This window comes from Chrysemys picta, chromosome 2 (genome assembly GCF_011386835.1).
Source record: "Chrysemys picta bellii isolate R12L10 chromosome 2, ASM1138683v2, whole genome shotgun sequence".
NCBI classification, from domain to species: Eukaryota; Metazoa; Chordata; order Testudines; family Emydidae; genus Chrysemys; species Chrysemys picta.
The window spans coordinates 147942900-147958043 of record NC_088792.1 but is presented as its reverse complement, the minus strand read 5'-3'; the positions used below and the strand labels follow the sequence as shown (position 1 = coordinate 147958043).

At 62.4% G+C, this 15144-nt stretch overlaps 2 protein-coding genes across 4 annotated transcripts; both read right to left on the bottom strand.

Annotated features, from left to right (window-relative positions):
* Window positions 1–183: 183 nt before the first annotated feature.
* Window positions 184–6783, bottom strand: LOC101949079 (interleukin-1 receptor antagonist protein-like). Its single transcript, XM_042859277.2, has 6 exons — window positions 6482–6783; window positions 4088–4131; window positions 3442–3578; window positions 2172–2366; window positions 1210–1334; window positions 184–753 (listed from the first exon to the last, which is right to left on the bottom strand). The coding sequence occupies exons 1-6, from the start codon at window positions 6644–6646 to the stop codon at window positions 544–546; spliced, it is 876 nt and encodes a 291-aa protein (XP_042715211.1). The 5' UTR covers window positions 6647–6783; the 3' UTR covers window positions 184–543.
* Window positions 6784–9059: 2276 nt separating this feature from the next.
* Window positions 9060–13226, bottom strand: LOC101943315 (interleukin-36 receptor antagonist protein). Of its 3 annotated transcripts, none has more exons than XM_024110471.3 (5): window positions 13139–13226; window positions 12330–12390; window positions 11294–11382; window positions 10290–10414; window positions 9060–10047 (listed from the first exon to the last, which is right to left on the bottom strand). In XM_024110471.3, the coding sequence occupies exons 1-5, from the start codon at window positions 13167–13169 to the stop codon at window positions 9838–9840; spliced, it is 516 nt and encodes a 171-aa protein (XP_023966239.1). In that variant the 5' UTR covers window positions 13170–13226; the 3' UTR covers window positions 9060–9837. The 3 variants fall into 3 exon arrangements, with proteins under 3 accessions (XP_023966239.1, XP_008172156.1, XP_042715282.1); XM_008173934.4 differs by having other exon boundaries at window positions 12833–13189; XM_042859348.2 differs by lacking the exon at window positions 13139–13226 and having other exon boundaries at window positions 12330–12578.
* Between the last annotated feature and the right edge of the window lie 1918 nt (window positions 13227–15144).

The window sequence follows — 15144 nt, the reverse complement described above, 5'->3', positions numbered from 1 at the left end:
GACTCCCTGAGGGGGCCCACGGCAAGAAACAGGTGTGCTAAGGCTCCGAGAGGTGCGGCTCCAGGAGGTGGAGGGGCCTGACCCCGAGAGAGAGTGGAGCCCCGCGAAGGGCTGTCTCGCTAACAGGGGCACCCCCCACGGACCACACGGGGCCAAAAGTGGGCACGATCTGTGAGTCCGTGACACAGGATAAAACGGATTTATTTGGCTTTAGACCCCGTTGGGAGTTGGGCATCTGACTGTAAAAGACAGGAACACTTCTGTAAGCTGTTTTCAGTCAAGTCTGCAGCTTTGGGGCAAGTAATTCAGACCCTGGGTCTGTGTTGGAGCAGACGGGTGTGTCTGGCTCAGCAAGACAAGGTGCTGGAGTCCTAGGCTGCCAGGGCAGGAAAGCAAGGGCAGGAGTGGTCTCGGCACATCAGTTGGCAGTTCCCAAGGGGGTTTCTGTGATCCAACCCGTCACAGTGGGTAGCTCTAAGCCCTCCACCATGGCTAGCCACCGGGAGGGCAGGGCTGAAGCAGCATCTGGCTCCCGCCCTGTGGCTATTTGGGCTGGAAGTAGAAGTCGGTGATGGCAGCTTCCCCTGGGTGGGAGGTGAAGCTGATGGGCTCGTTGTCCTGGGCTGAGGTGCAGAGGAACCAGCCCGGGTAGGCAGCAGCCTCGAAGCGATGCGTGCTGCCGTTGTAGGTCTTGAAGAAGGTGAAGCGCTTGGCCTCCTCATCCTTGTAGAAGAGCTCGATGAGGTGCATGTCCTGCGGGCGGGGGAGGAGGGTAGGTTAGAACCAGTGACGCCTCGGGACAGCCAGACACAATGGAGTATGGGGCTGGGAGGCTGATCTGGGCCCCAGGGGCAACTGTTTGTATTGACTAGGGAGAGGGATTGGGGCCTGCTGGCCAAAACCCAGCCAGGCCCATTGAGAGGCCAGGGCCGGTCCCTCCTCTCTGACCTGTGGGCTCAGGCTGTCTGCAAACTCAGACATTGGCTCTGCTCCAGTTCCATTCTGCACAACCAGGACAGCTGGAGATGAACCTTTTCTGTGATGAATCCTGAGAGGGTGGGACACTCCCATGATCCCAGGAGGGGGGCTCCGGGAGCTGGCTGGTAGGGCCTACGCCCTGGTCCAGCCCTGGCTCTGAGCAGGGTTTTGAGAACCCCGCAGCGGAGACTCAGGGAGGGGCCGGCAGGGGGTCCCTGGCATCGCACTCACCTCCAGCTGCAGCCGGGGCTGCTCGGCTGTTCCACAAGACAGGCCCTGGCTTCCGCCTTTGATGCCCAGGATCAGGGGACACCTCTTGCGCTCCAGCCTTCTGTTGGGGACCACGCTGACCTTTTCTGTGGAGGGAGATCGAGAGGGGAAAATGTGATCAAAGCACGGTCAGGGCCTCCCCAAGGTCACTGACCTCCCAGCATTGGCTGCTTCTGGTCCCCCCTCACTGCCTCATGGCCCCACTGTTCTCCATGGGCCAGGATCCCTGGCTGGACTACATCTCCCAGGATGCATTGTAATAGAATCATGTGTCTTGCATGGCAGTGCATCCTGGGAACTGTAGTCCAGCTGGGGCACCTGGCCCAGTGAGGAGAAGAAGGCTAGTGAACTATAGCCCCCACGAGGCCCTGCAGCGGCTGGGACGACCGCAATTCACTCCCTCCCAGCAAAGTGACATGGAACCTCCCCCCATTCCCAACCCGCCCCTCCCTGGTGGGCGAGATTTGTACTGTTCACCCCAACTCGGGGTGGAAACTAAATTCGAAAGGTGGGAATTTCCCCAGGTTGGGACCTGATTTTTCACCGGCCCTAGGAACAGTGGAGGGGCTGGGTGGGGCTCAGGACCATGCTCCGCCCTTCCTGCTTGTTGCAAAGGGTTCCCCTGAGCAGCCGTTCTGTTAGTGTGCAATGTGCCGGCCGCTGGAACAAGACCAGAAGACCAGCAGAGCGAGTGGGGCATGGGGCGCCTGGTTCTGCTGGCATCTCAGCCCCTTGGGGTGGGCATCGCTGGCTGCAAACTCCCAGGAGCGTTGTGTGGGGACAGAGCCCCGCCTGGCGTCTCCCAGCGCCCGGGAGCCAAATGGGCTAAGGAAGCTGGAGCCACTGCGCAGGGGGCTCTGGGAAGGGGGTGGCGTGAGGTCACCAGCCGTGAAACCCCAGCAGGGATCCTGGGGGCAACCAACCTTCCTGGCTGGCGTTTTCGCCCTGCAGGTTCGCGGCCACCAGGCTGTTGTCCCGCAGGTAGAAGGCCTTGTGGCTGGTGTCGCGGATCTGGTAATGGAATGGCTGTTTGGTCGGCCGCAAGCCAGGGGTGGGTAACGTCAGAATCTCCAGGTTGTCTTCATGGAGCGTCACGCTCATATTCCCGCCCCCGACATCTGGGAAACAAACCAACAAGCCCATTACCCAGGTGCTGCTGTGTGACCCCCCTCCCTAAATCCGCCACTCGGATCCCCCTACCTGCCTTGCACCTTCATCACTGGGGTCCCCCTCCCTGCCCCCGCACTCCCATGGTTGGGGTCCCCATCCCCCTGACACCAGGGTCCCCAGCACGACAGGGCCCTGATCTCGGTCACGGTCTGGGCAGCGCCCGGCACGACGGGGCCCTGATCACAGCCAGCTTCTCTAGCTGTGGCTACACAGTTGCTAAGACCAGACTCCCCTATGGGGCCCCCAGCTGCTGGTCTCCTGGGTCATTTGACAACCAGGGGCCTGTAGGGACCTCAGCCTCTGCCTCCCCAGATGGGCTCTGGGCTGCGATGGGCGCTGAGGGCATGGGGGGCACAGGGCACTGCAGACAAGTTACTAAGCAGCGTCCACGTCTCCTCCTCTGGCGCAGCCACCCCGAACCCCTGGGTCTAGGGTTACCATATTTCAACAATCAAAAAAGAGGACACGGGGTGCCGCCCTAGTCCCACCCCAGCCCCGTCCCCTCCCACTTCCTGCCCCCCTCAGAATCCCCCTACCTGGCCCCTGACTGCCCTCTCCTGAGACCCCCCCCCACCCTAACTGCCCCCAGGACCCCACCCCCTATCTAAGTCTCCCTGTTCCCTGTCCCCTGACTGCCCCAACCGCTCTCTACACCCCCTTCTCCCGACAGCCCCCCCAGAACCCCCGACCAATCTAACCCCCCCGTTCCCTGTCCCTTGCCTGCCCCCCCACCCCCCACAGGCCGAGGGAGAGCTGCGAGCTCCACGTGCAGCCAAACACTGTGGCGCTGCTGTGGGGGAGGAGGGAGCAGGGGAGGGGGAGGGACTCTGGCTGCTAGAGGCTCCAGTGGCTGCGAGGGGCTTTCAATCAGGCCCAGCCGTCCAATCAGCCGCACCGCACTCTGCATGAGGGGAAGGGGAAATCCCGGACATTTCTACTGTATTAGAAATCCCCCCCGGAGGGCCATTTAAAGCTAAAAAAGCCGGACATGTCCGGGGAGACCCGGACAGATGGTAACCCTACCTGGGTCACTATCTTCATCCAAGAAAAGGCTGAACAGCTCCTCCATGTTGGGGTCTACGACCGAATGCGAATCCGGCTCCATCCTCAGCCCGTCCCCTGAGCCCAGCCTACAACGGTGTTCCGGCAGCGCTCTCCAGCTGGAGAGGGGAGACTGGGGTCAGTGATCTCAGTGTCGTCGTCCCCGTGCACAGAGCAGGGGTCTCAGAGCTATGGGGGACCCTGCCCCACGGACTCACTTCCCCACATTTGACTCACAGACCTGGCAGGGAGGCATTCCCACCCCCTTCTCTGCACCCCCTCCCCCAATCACAGCCTCCTGGGAAAAACATCAACCCCAATGTGCCCCTGGAAGGGCTGTCCATGGGGGCAGATACGGGCCGTAGCACACGGGGGGCACCTGGCTGATTTGGGGGGGGAGGAAGGTCTTAGCTGGCATCCAGTAGCAGGGAGTTCCACAAGCCATCTGGAAGGCTGCATAGTGGCTGTCGGCACCATTGCATTCTCAGCCTCAGCTGAGTGGGAGGCAGAGCTTCTTGGGGGGAGATGGCAGCTGGGACAGGGCAGAAAGCGCTGAGTTCCTCACCCCTCCCACCCCAGGCACGTTGGATCCACCGAAGGGAGACCACGGCCCAGCCCCAGCTCTTACCCCACACACTGTCTCCAGCTGGCTCTCCTCCTCCTGTGGCTTTGCTGTCAACAAAGGGAGACGGTGACCAGAGACGGCAGCACCCACGGCCAGACCTTTGCCCCCGGCTGCTGACCTCTCAGGAAGCCCTGGGATGCCCTGGGCTCCCTGCACCAGCCCTGGTGGTGCCCCTCTCTCCCGACCCACAGCCCCCTGCTAGCCCAGCCCTTGTCCCCCCTCAGCTCTGCCGGTGCCCCTCACTGCCAACCCACAGCCCCTGCTAGCCCAGTCATGGGCTCCCCCAGCTCTGCTGGTGCCTCTCACTCCCGACCCGCAGACCCCTGTTACCCCAGCCCTTGTCTCCCCTCAGCTCTGCCAGTGCCCCTCACTCCCGAACCGCAGCCCCCTGCTAGATGAGCCCTGGGCTCCCCCCAGTTCTGCCTGCGCCCTTTCCTCCCAACCCGCAGCCCCCTGCTAGCCCAGCCCTGCACCCCCAGCTCTCTCGAGGCCCCTCATGCCCGACCCACAGCCCCTGCTAACTCAGGCCTGCTCTCCCCCAGGTCTGCCGGTGCCCCTCACTCCCGACCTGTGGACCCCTGCTACCCCATCCCTGGGCTCCCCACGCAGCAGTGGAGCGACACCAATTGACACCAGCAGAGGATCTGGCCCATTGATGCCCATGGATAGGATTACCATACGTCCGAATTTTCCTGGACATGTCCAGCTTTTTGGGCCTCAAATCCCCGTCCGGGAGGAAATCCCCAAAAGCTGGACATGTCTGGGAAAATAGGGAGGGAGGGGTCATGGGGCTTGGGTCCTGGCCAGAGCTGCTGGGGCCGGCGGTGCTCGGCGGGGGGGCCGGAGCTGCTGGGGCTGGCAGTGCTCGGCCGGGGGCCGGAGCCGCTGGGGCCGGCGGTGCTCGACCGGGGGTCGGAGCCGCTGGGCCAGGGCGGGCCAGAGCCTCTCGGCCGGAACCAGGGTCGGCGCCCCAGGGCCCGAGCCGAGTCGGGCGGGAGACGCCGGGGCCAGAGCCTCTTGGCCTGGGCCGGCTGGCCGCCGGAGGAAGCCGCTCGGCCGGGGGGGCCGGACTGGGCCGCGCTGCGCCCCGCCTCAGCCCCAGCCCCAGCTTACCTGCTGCCTCCCTGTTTCAGGCTTCCCGCGAACATTTGATTTGATTCGCGGGAAGCAGGGGAGGGGGAGGAGCAGGGGGCGGAGCGTCAGGGGAGCAGGGGGCGGAGCGTTGGGGCGGGGACTTTGGGGAAGGGGCGGAGTTGGGGCAGGGCCGGGGCCCCGTGGAGTGTCCTCCTTTTTTTAAAATTGAAATATGGTAACCCTACCCATGGAGCCACTGCTGAGCGCCAGCAGTGTGAGCTGGGCACAGAAGTAGGGCCTGTCGGTGCCATCCTGCGGCGTTAGCCCGCGTCAGAGGACTTCAAAGGCTGTTCCAACCCCAGGTGTGGGTAGGCCCAGCTTACAGCTCCAGCCAGAGCGGCTCTCCTGGGGTGCGTGGGTGGAGGGTGTAGACACGGCTCATGAGCTGTGCTCACAGCCACCCGCCCAGGCCCCAGGGAGCCTGGCAAGGCAGGGACCCACAGGTGGCCAGCCTCCATGGTACAGCCTAGAGGCTGGGACTCACCTGTGGGGTATCCCCCAACTCACGTGTGACTCCGGGGTGCTGGACATGGCTGGGCCTGGGGGAGAGAGAGGCCGGCACCTGGCCTCAGTCAGGAATGAGCAGGATTCCTGGCTATCATGAAGGTCTGACCCTGCCTGCGGCTGGGACCGAGCCCCAACAGTGGGACTTTGAGACGGGCCGCATCAGTGTGTCTTTAACCAGGGAGCCGGAATTCAGGTTGGGGCATCCTTCTCCAACACAGCCTGTAGTGCCAGGAGCTGCCCACAGTCCCAGGACGGCCGCATGTGCAACAGCAGAGACATTAGTCCGCAATGGCAACATGTCTGAGGCCATCACTAGGTTCCAGAGTGAACACCTGGCTGTGCGAGATGGTGGCAGCTCATAGGCCTCCTAGGCATTCTTTCTGACCATGGGGGCCGGAGCCCAGGGGAATTGGTGGAGCTTTGCTGCTTTACAGCAGCTGAGGTGCCAACCCAAGGGGAGACCTGCCAATGATGCCAAAGGCTTTGGGCTCGGGCCCGGGCCAGCCCTGGCAGGCACCTGTGCCCAGGTAACTCCCAGCCATGAAGGCTGCAAAGGGCTCTCTGTTCAGCCAGCAGCTGGTAATCCTAGCTGAACCCAGCCCCAGTGCCCACCCGGTGGGGCACTGGATTCCTGCCCCTCCCTGTATACCCATCCCCCATCCCAGCCAGAAGAAAAAGCAGAGGACACACCAGGCGCCAGGGCAGCGAGCTGGCAGAGGAGGCCCGTGGCACTGAGCACCCGGGGGAGAGCAGTACCTGCAGTCCACAAGTTCCTGTGAGCTCTGGAAAGTGCCGTCGCACCAGCCTAGCAGCTCCACAGCTACTTATGGGCCCTGCCGCACAGGGAGTGACGGTTACACCTGGAACAATGGGCCTGGTAGAGGACAGCGCTGATGTAACATGCAAATTCGGCTGACACATGGCGGCTTCCAGGAAGGGGCAACACCCAGTCCCGGACGAGAGGGCTGGGGAGAGCTCATGAACTGAGTGATGTATGGGCAGGAATTGGGTCAGTCTGGAAACCCCAATGCAGGAATCCTCAGATAGAGACCTGAGACCCCGTCATGCCGCATGCTGCCCAAACCCCGCCCGAGATCAGGGCCCCATTGTGCCGGGTGCTGCCCAGACCCCCCCTGAGATCAGGGCCCTGTTATGCTGGGGGCTGTGCAGATCCCAACAGAGATGGGGAAACTGAGGCCCAGACAGATTGACACAGAACCCAGCTCAGCTCAGCTGCAGCCCAGCGTCTGCGTCATGAACCCAGCTGTCCCCAGCCAACTGCCCCCCGTTGCGGCTGGTGCTATCGCAGATCCGTGGGGAGGGATACTTGGGGTGTCAGGAGCATGCAGAGCTGGGGAGTCCAGTGCTGAGCCCCAGGCATGGCGAGGGACCCTGCATGTGCAGCTGGCTCATGCTGGGCCGGTCCCCACCTCAGGCCAGGAGGAGGCAGCCACGGAAGCTGGGGGATGTTGAAATCTTGCTGCTGCCACATCAGTGGGTGGAATTAAGGGAACCTGCCAAGCAGGCTGTGGGTGCAGCTTGGTCCCGGTGTGATGCCAGAGCCGTGGGCGGCATTGCCTCAGGGGGATCAGGGCGCAATGATGGGTGAAATGCCCCAGCCGCCGTGGGGCTGGCCCTCCACGCACAGCGCGAGCAGAGGCCCCTCCTCAAATGAACTGGTTCTCCCACCCCCATCTGGGTGCATCGAGTGTCCCCAGCCCCCTCTGGATTTCAGCCGCACCCTGGTTCCCAGGATGGGCACCCGAGCTGTGGGCAGAGCTGGCTGGGAAAGGCTCCTGGTTTTCCCTGAGCCATTGGCCTTTCGTGCCAAACGCTGGGGCAGGCTCACTGGTTCCCCACTGATGGGGGCTGGAGGAGCAGCCCACGAGAGGAATAAACCCACAAGGAAGGACTTGTGTGTCCTGGGGAGGCCTGGGAAGCCCCAGCCCAGCATCAGGGTCCGTCTGCAACCTCGGGTGCCCAGCTCCCCAGGCAGTCCCCACAGTTCACTGGGGGTGCTACCCCCCATGTTCCTCACGTGCCCAGCGCTCCCACTGACGCCGTGGGGCTGCCTGGGGCTGGGTGCAGCACATGCGCTCCCCTCTCTTACCCCAGTCCCTTGCCTGCAAACTGACCTGACTGGTTTATCGGCAGTGGCGTCTGTGCCATGCGCCTTCCCAGACTCCATCCCCAATGGGCACGGACGTCGCACCCATGCCCAGCCCAACCCATGGCCTGTCTGCCATGGGGCCACTCCCAGCTGCTCCAGAGAGCCCCTGCGAGGGGCCATTCCAGAACCACCCGCCGCGGGAGCTGTTTCTCCCTGACCCCGTCAGACCCAGGGGCAAGGGGCTCAGATCCCAGCTGCTGCGTTAGCCCCTCTCCTGTAGTTCTGGACAGTCTCACTCAGGAGAAACAGGTCCTTGGTGGAACCTCACTAAGCTCTTGGCCTCCATGACACCATACGGCAGTGAGTTCCGCAGGCTGGAGGTACATTGTATAAAATCCCTTCCCCTGGTTTTGGTACCTGGCCAGTCCCATTCCCTGGGGCAGCTCCTCTGCCCCTCCCCCCCCCTACACACAATAGCCCCCATGTTCAACAGGCTTATTCCATATTGCTCCCATGCCTGCCCGTAAAGCTGGGATGGTAGAGTGCACGGGGCACTTTCCCTGCAGGGGAACATCTTCCGCATGGGCCCAGGGAGCGAGGAGGGCTGGAACATGCCAGCTCTCCTCTGCAGGTGCGATCCCCCGGGAGGGCGGTAACACGGAGTGAGCACTGTATGCGTGTGAGTTGTGACTGGCGCAGCCCCCTTGACTCCGATGGAGCAGCACCCATTGACACCAGCTGGGGGCCTGGCCATAGACCTGGATAGGGTGACCAGATGTTCCAATTTTATAGGGACAGTCCCGATTTTGGGGTCTTTTTCTTATATAGGCTCCTATTGCCCCCCACCCCTTGTCCCGATTTTTCACATTTGCTGTCTGGTGACCCTAGACCTGGAGCACTAGTCTCATGTGACTGCTGGGGAAACTGAGGCACGGAGTGGGGAAGCGAGTGGGTGGCTGAGCAGGGAATGGAACCCAGGAGTCCAGCTCGCCGTTGGCTCTTTCATTCCTTACTCCAGCTAAGCCCTGTGGGGAACCAGCCCCATGTTTATCCAGCCTGGAAGCTGTGGGGAGCAGGCTGGGGGAGGGGGTGGCAGCCCCGGTCTCTGGGGAACGGGGAGCCTGGCGTTACGGCTCCAGCAGGGCCCAGCCGGGGCGTTTGATGGGAATTGGGCCCAGAGGGGGGCGGGTGCATCTCAACTCAACAGTGTCGCTCAGGCATGGGTAGCTACTTTCCATGTTTATTCAAAGCCAGACTGGGGATGAGGGGGTCCAGAGCTCTCTGGTGGGACAAGCTATTCACACAGCGAGGGGGTGCACCCAGATCCCCTCCCGGGGCACTCGGCCCTTCCGTAGCCATGCAGATCAGAACCGCCAGGAGACACCGAGCCGAGCCAGAACAGTGCTGACGTGCCACGGGGGCAGACTCCCACATACTCTGGGATTCGTCCATCGGCAGTGGATTTACCATCACGTGCCCCGGGAGACAGGGCTGGGCTGGTGGCCCCATTGAACAGAGGGGAAAACTGAGGCATGGAGCAGCTCCGGGACTTGCCCAAGGGAGTCTGGCAGAGCCGGGTTTCCCAAGTCCCCGGCTAGTGCTCTAACTGTTGGGCCATCCTGCTGCTGGACGCCCACAGGCCCCTTTGGAAAAGGCTGGGCGTCCTGGATAGCCATGCCAGGCCCCACGGCACTGGAGACGGGCCCCCAGGATCGGGGCCCCCTTTGGGGCACGTTGGCTGAAGTGCACAGCCTGGCTCTACAAGGGGCTGGGTGCCCTGAAACACTCCCACCGGGCGGGCACTCAGTTCCCCGGCAGGATCAGGCCCCGGGGCCCTCCTGCTGGGACCCAGGAATCCTAGGAACACAACCCTGGCTGATTGCGGCTGGATCAGGGGAGAGGTCGTGCAGCCCTTCCCGACCCAGCTGGTCTCCTACGCAGCCAGGGGCGAGCTGGGCTGGCAGCAGCCAGGGGCCAGGGCACATCTCCCGGGCGGCTGGGCTCAGAACAGCTGGAAGTAGAAGTCGACGATGTGGGCTGCATCCTGGTGTAAGGTGAGGCCCAGGGGCTCGTTGGACTGGGCCGAGGTGCAGAGCAGCCAGCCCGGGTTGGCGGCCGACTCGAAGCGCCACATGCCGTCCTTGTAGGAGCGGTAGAAGGTGAAGCGGGTGGTTTCATTGCTGCCCCGGGGTAGCTTCGTGATGTTCACGTCCTGCACAGGTGGGGAGAGGCTGGTGAGGGACGGACTCTCCCGCGGGGGCCAGCCAGGGCCTGGGGCTGGTCTGTACGCTCGGACTGGTGACGGGCAGAGATCTGGACTCCAGTGGAGCAGGGGGGTCTGGGAGCACCCACAACCAGCCTGCGCTGCAGCTAGGCCTGGGCCGGGGGAATGGAGCCCCAGGGAGGGGAGAAGGGGGCGTAGGACACGGAGATCTGAGGGGGGTCCCCACTCACCTCCAGCTGCAGCACAGGCGGGGTGCCCGTCCCACACGCCAGGCTGCGGCGCCCCTCCTGGATGCTCAGGATAATGGGGAACTTCTCCGGATTTAAGAGGCGGTTGGTGACACAGTAAATCTTCTCTGTGGGGAGAAAGGGGAGATGAGCCCTAGGACAGATCCACCCGCCCCCAGAGCAGGGCTGGGGCCGAGCCACCCCCTCGCCCATTGGCTGAAAATACCACCCTGGCAGAGTCCCCGGCGAGTCCCAGGGTGGGAGAGCCGGGCTGGCTCTCAGACCACCCACGTGACCTAGCGGCCAGAGCCCCCGGCATGCCAAAGGGGCCGGATTGGGAATAAAACCAGACTGGCCTGATTAGCGCTTAGCAGAGCAAGCGGGAGGGGGGGGGTCTGCGCTGCCGGCCCTGGGGTCACGGGGGTCTGCACTGCCGTCCCTGGGGCCACGGGGGGGTCCGCGCTGTGGCCCTGGGGTCCCTGGAAGGTCCGCGCTGCCGGCCCTGGGGTCACGGGGGGTCCATGCTGCCAGCCCTGGAGCCATGGGGGGCTGGCGTTCCAGCAGGGGGTGCGGCCCAGCTCTAGCATTGCTGCTCAATGGCTGCAAACTGTGTGGAGCTCAGGGGAGCCGAGCGAAAGTGCCGGGGAGATGGAGCTGTGCTGAGGCACTCAGGGCAGGGCGGGCACAGCCGGAGGTTCTGGCTGCCAGGCGAGGGTGGTGGCACAGTGCCCAGCACAGGATCTGCCCGGGAGGCTCCCAGGCCCTGGCCCGCCCAGGGCAGGGGCAGCAGGGGGGCAGCGGACGTGACTCCCGCTGTCCCCCTGGGGGGAGGGATAGCTCAGTGATTTGAGCATTGGCCTGCTAAACCTGGGGTTGTGAGTTCAATCTTTGAGGGGGCCACTTAGGGATCTGGGGCAAAAATCAGTACTTGGTCCTGCTAGTGAAGGCAGGGGGCTGGACTCTATGATCTTTCAAGGTCCCTTCCAGTTCTAGGAGATGGGACTCACCTTCCAGCGCAGAGTTGGAGCCTTGCAAATAGCCGGCGACCAGCTGATTGTTCCGCAGGTAGAGAGACTTCTGGGCCACGTCCCAAAGGCTGAAAGGTAGCGAGTGTGAGCCAATGAGCCGCAAACTAGATCTAGCCCCAGCACTGAACCCCAGTCCCCCACCCCTCCAGCGCCCCACCCCCAGCACTAAGCCCCTCAACACCCAGCCCCTCCCCTCCGATGCCCAGCACCCTGCCCTGCCCCTCCGAACCCCCAGCGCCCCTCCAACCCCCCCAGTGCCCCTCCCCTAGCACTGAACCCCCCAGCATCCTGCCCCTCCCCTCCAATGCCCAGCACCCTGCCCCTCCAAACCCCCACCGCCCCGCCCCTCCAACCCCCCCAATACCCCGCCCCTCACCTCTGACGCCCAGCACCCTGCCCTGCCCCTCCAAACCCCCACCACCTCTCCAACCCCCCCAACACCCCGCCCCTCACCTCTGACGCCCAGCACCCTGCCCTGCCCCTCCAAACCCCCACCACTCCTCCAACCCCCCCAGCGCCGATTCCCAACTGATCTAAACTAAACAGACATAACCTGCTCCAAGCTCAAATGGAAGCATCCATGCAGGGCCATGCCAGCTTCTCTCCACACAACCCTCAGTGCCCCTAGACCCAGCAGTGCCACAAGACACCACGGACCCGCCAGCCCCAGCCCCAGCCATGTGCCTCCCGCAGGCCCCGCTCCGCTGGCAGTGAGCTCAGGGATCCTGTTTCCGGATTGCAGAGGAGCTGATGGGTGCTGGGTGCCTGGTCCCACCGAACATCCCCTTTGCCACGCCCACCCCACCCCGCCTTGGGCTGGCATCTGCTCTCGCAGTCGCCCTGTCGCTGCTGTCAGCGCCTCGCACAATGCGGCCCTGCTCCATGACTGGGGCTCCGAGGCCCTACCACAATACAGAGAACAACAAATACCACAGGGAGCCAGTCCCGCCTTGTGAAATCGGCCATGGATCTGAACTCTGCAGCCCTGCGCTGCCAGGACACAGAAATCACTTACCGGTACTTGGGGACTTTCATCTGGGTGGCTGGTTTTTCATGAATATTGGACGGACTGGCCTCTGAACAGTAAAAGAGAAAAAGTACTATCAGGTAACTGAGCCAACACACCGGACAACCCATCCTGCACCGGCTGACCCTGCTCTGTGGATCTACTCTGCCATTGGGCCAGGATGGGTCTCTTTATAGAGGCTGTCACATGCTCTTGCATGCCCGTAATGTACATCATTGCTCTATAGCGTAACTCATTCTGTGGCATCAAAATTTCCACTAGCGTAATTTTCAACCTGCATGCGCCTTGCAGCCTGTGTCGTAACCAGCTGCGCTGCAACTTCCACACTGCGGTGACCTTTTGCTTCCTGTGTGTCACCTCGGAGGGAATGAAAACTACAGTCAGAGAAATGCAGCTAAAATTAGAGCCGGAGGGGAATTTGTTTAGAAATGAGCTGGGGTTTCACCTTGTTACAACTAAACTCTCACTTATTCAAAGAAAATCAAAATGACCCTGATCGGCCGTGGGCTGGCTCTGTGGCGTGCCGCTTGCTTGCCCACTACCGAGATCTCCATACATCAGCCCATTTTCTGGCTTTAGAATACGGTCGTTGTGCTGCAAACTTCTGTCCTGTCTCAGAGCTGCGTCTCAGCCTATCCCGGCGGGGTGGCTGCCTCCCGGATCCAGCTACAAGGAGATCAAATGCACTCTCGGCAAAAGAGGAAGGAAAAAAGCCCCATAGAGCCGCAAGACCCAGCAGAGAAGTGGCAGAAGAGAGAACCCTTCGCAGCTGTAGCTTGCTGATGGCAATGCAGTACCCAGGCCTGCCTGCGGCTCCGGATCGCCCATTCTGCGCCTGCCTCCAGTCTGATTTCTTGCCAAGCTTCGCTCGGCTATTTATGCTGCTTGGAGCGAGGGGAGGTGTGGTCACACCTGGGAGGGCTGGCTTGGCAGGGAGCTGTTGTTGCACAATGCTGCGCCAGGCGGGAGGGACTGGCTGGTATTCGAGCACACTCAGCTCTACATGCAAACCGTGCTGGGCGGGAAGCTAGAGCTGCCAACTTGGGGAAAAGTCATTGCCAGAATCTCCCAGGCTGGCAAACTGGGGCCGGCTGTCAGGGCACTGGGGCCGGAAGGCAATACACACAGCACTCCGGCATGGCCCCCCACCCAGCATGGCTCTGATCGCCCATAATGGGGTTCACAAAGCCCAGGTGGAGCCCAGGGAGAGAGGCACCAGGCTGACAGTCACAGAGGCCTGCAGGCAGCCACAGCTATAAAGGAGGGAGGACTGCGCGAGATGGGGAGGCAGGAAGGCCTGGGATAGTGGAGGGCAACAACCGGGCCAGGCTGCCTCTAAGGAACTGATGGGGACACAACAGATGCCCTGGAGTTTAAGGGCTGATTGACCCATTTTAGGGCTGGGCCAGTTGGAGGTGGCTAGAGGGAGATAGTTAGGAGACGGCCCCAAGAGCATCTGGCGAGACAGTCCCAGAAGTGGGGTGGATGTAACCGTCGCTGCAGTGCAAAGAGCGATGGGTGAACTGGCTCCTGCACCAGCTGGCTGATTCGCCAGCACAACAACAGGCGCAGCAACAATCGCTTGCGCAGATGGCATCGCACCAGCAACAGTCGTCCCAATGGTTGGCGGGCCTGGAACCTCCCGCTGCTCTTTGGGGACCCACCGCCATGCAGAGCATGTCCCCGGCATATCCGGGCACCACTCCGACTCTGATGACAGACAACAGAGTCATTCCTGGTAACCCCTGAAAGGGAGGCCACAGCCTCTCAATGGCCCCGGCCCCATGGGCAGTCCGGCTGGCCCCACTCCTCGCTGGGGAAGCCCAGGCAGCATGCCGGGGACATGATGAGGTGAAGGGCCGGTTAGGTCTACATGAAGAAACCTACCGTCGGCGTGGGCGATTGCCCAAAGGCTAAAGGACGTCCGCTGGTGGTGGTTATAGCCAGCCTCTCAGATGGGATCCAGGAGAGCAGGACTCCCAGCTACGGAGCAGTCTGTCTGGATTCTCCTACCAGCGGGCCGAAGCTGGGTTTGCAGATCTGCGCGAAGGCCGCCCATCTCACGGAGGGCTACGTGGCCGCTCAAGCTGTCTGGGGGCCCTGTGCTACCGAAGTGTTCACTCTCTACACACTAGAGGAGGAAAGAGACTGAGTGGCCCATCTTGGGCAAACCCCAAGAAACCCCAGACACCTGACTAGTTGTTGGGCAGGGTAGGTGACAGCTGCCCCTCTCAGGGTCCATGGCTAAGACTCCCAACTTCACACGGCCCGTGCCAGCCCCCTGCCCCATGCCTGCACAGGAAGAAGGGCCCAGCAGAGCTTGGAAAGAGGATGACAAGGCTGCAGACTCGATAGTCTGTCACTCTCGCTGACAACGGGGACGCTGGCTCTTGTAGACTCGAGGCGTGACCAGACATTTTGTCCGGGAGCAGATACTGGGAAGAGCAGGGAAGCGAGGGGGGAATCCTCATTAAATGCACCCATGGCGATATTCTACAGTATCCCAGAACGACAGTAACGGTGACTGTTGACGGGAACCAAGACCGGATGAAATCACGTGCGTCTCCAGATCTCCCTCCAGTGAGACAGGCCGAGACTGGACAAACTCTTACAGAAACTTCCTGTAGGGCAGGAGCCCAAGGAAGACTCCTCGGACAGGAACAGGGCCCCTAACATTTCTTCCAACCTACTCACCTCCTGGCCTAGAAGGAAAGAGCGGAGAGAGGCCGCCTGCTCCGTAGGCGTCATGGAGAACACTGACTCTAGTCAATGTGGACAAGGCCGAAGACATCGGGGAAGGGCC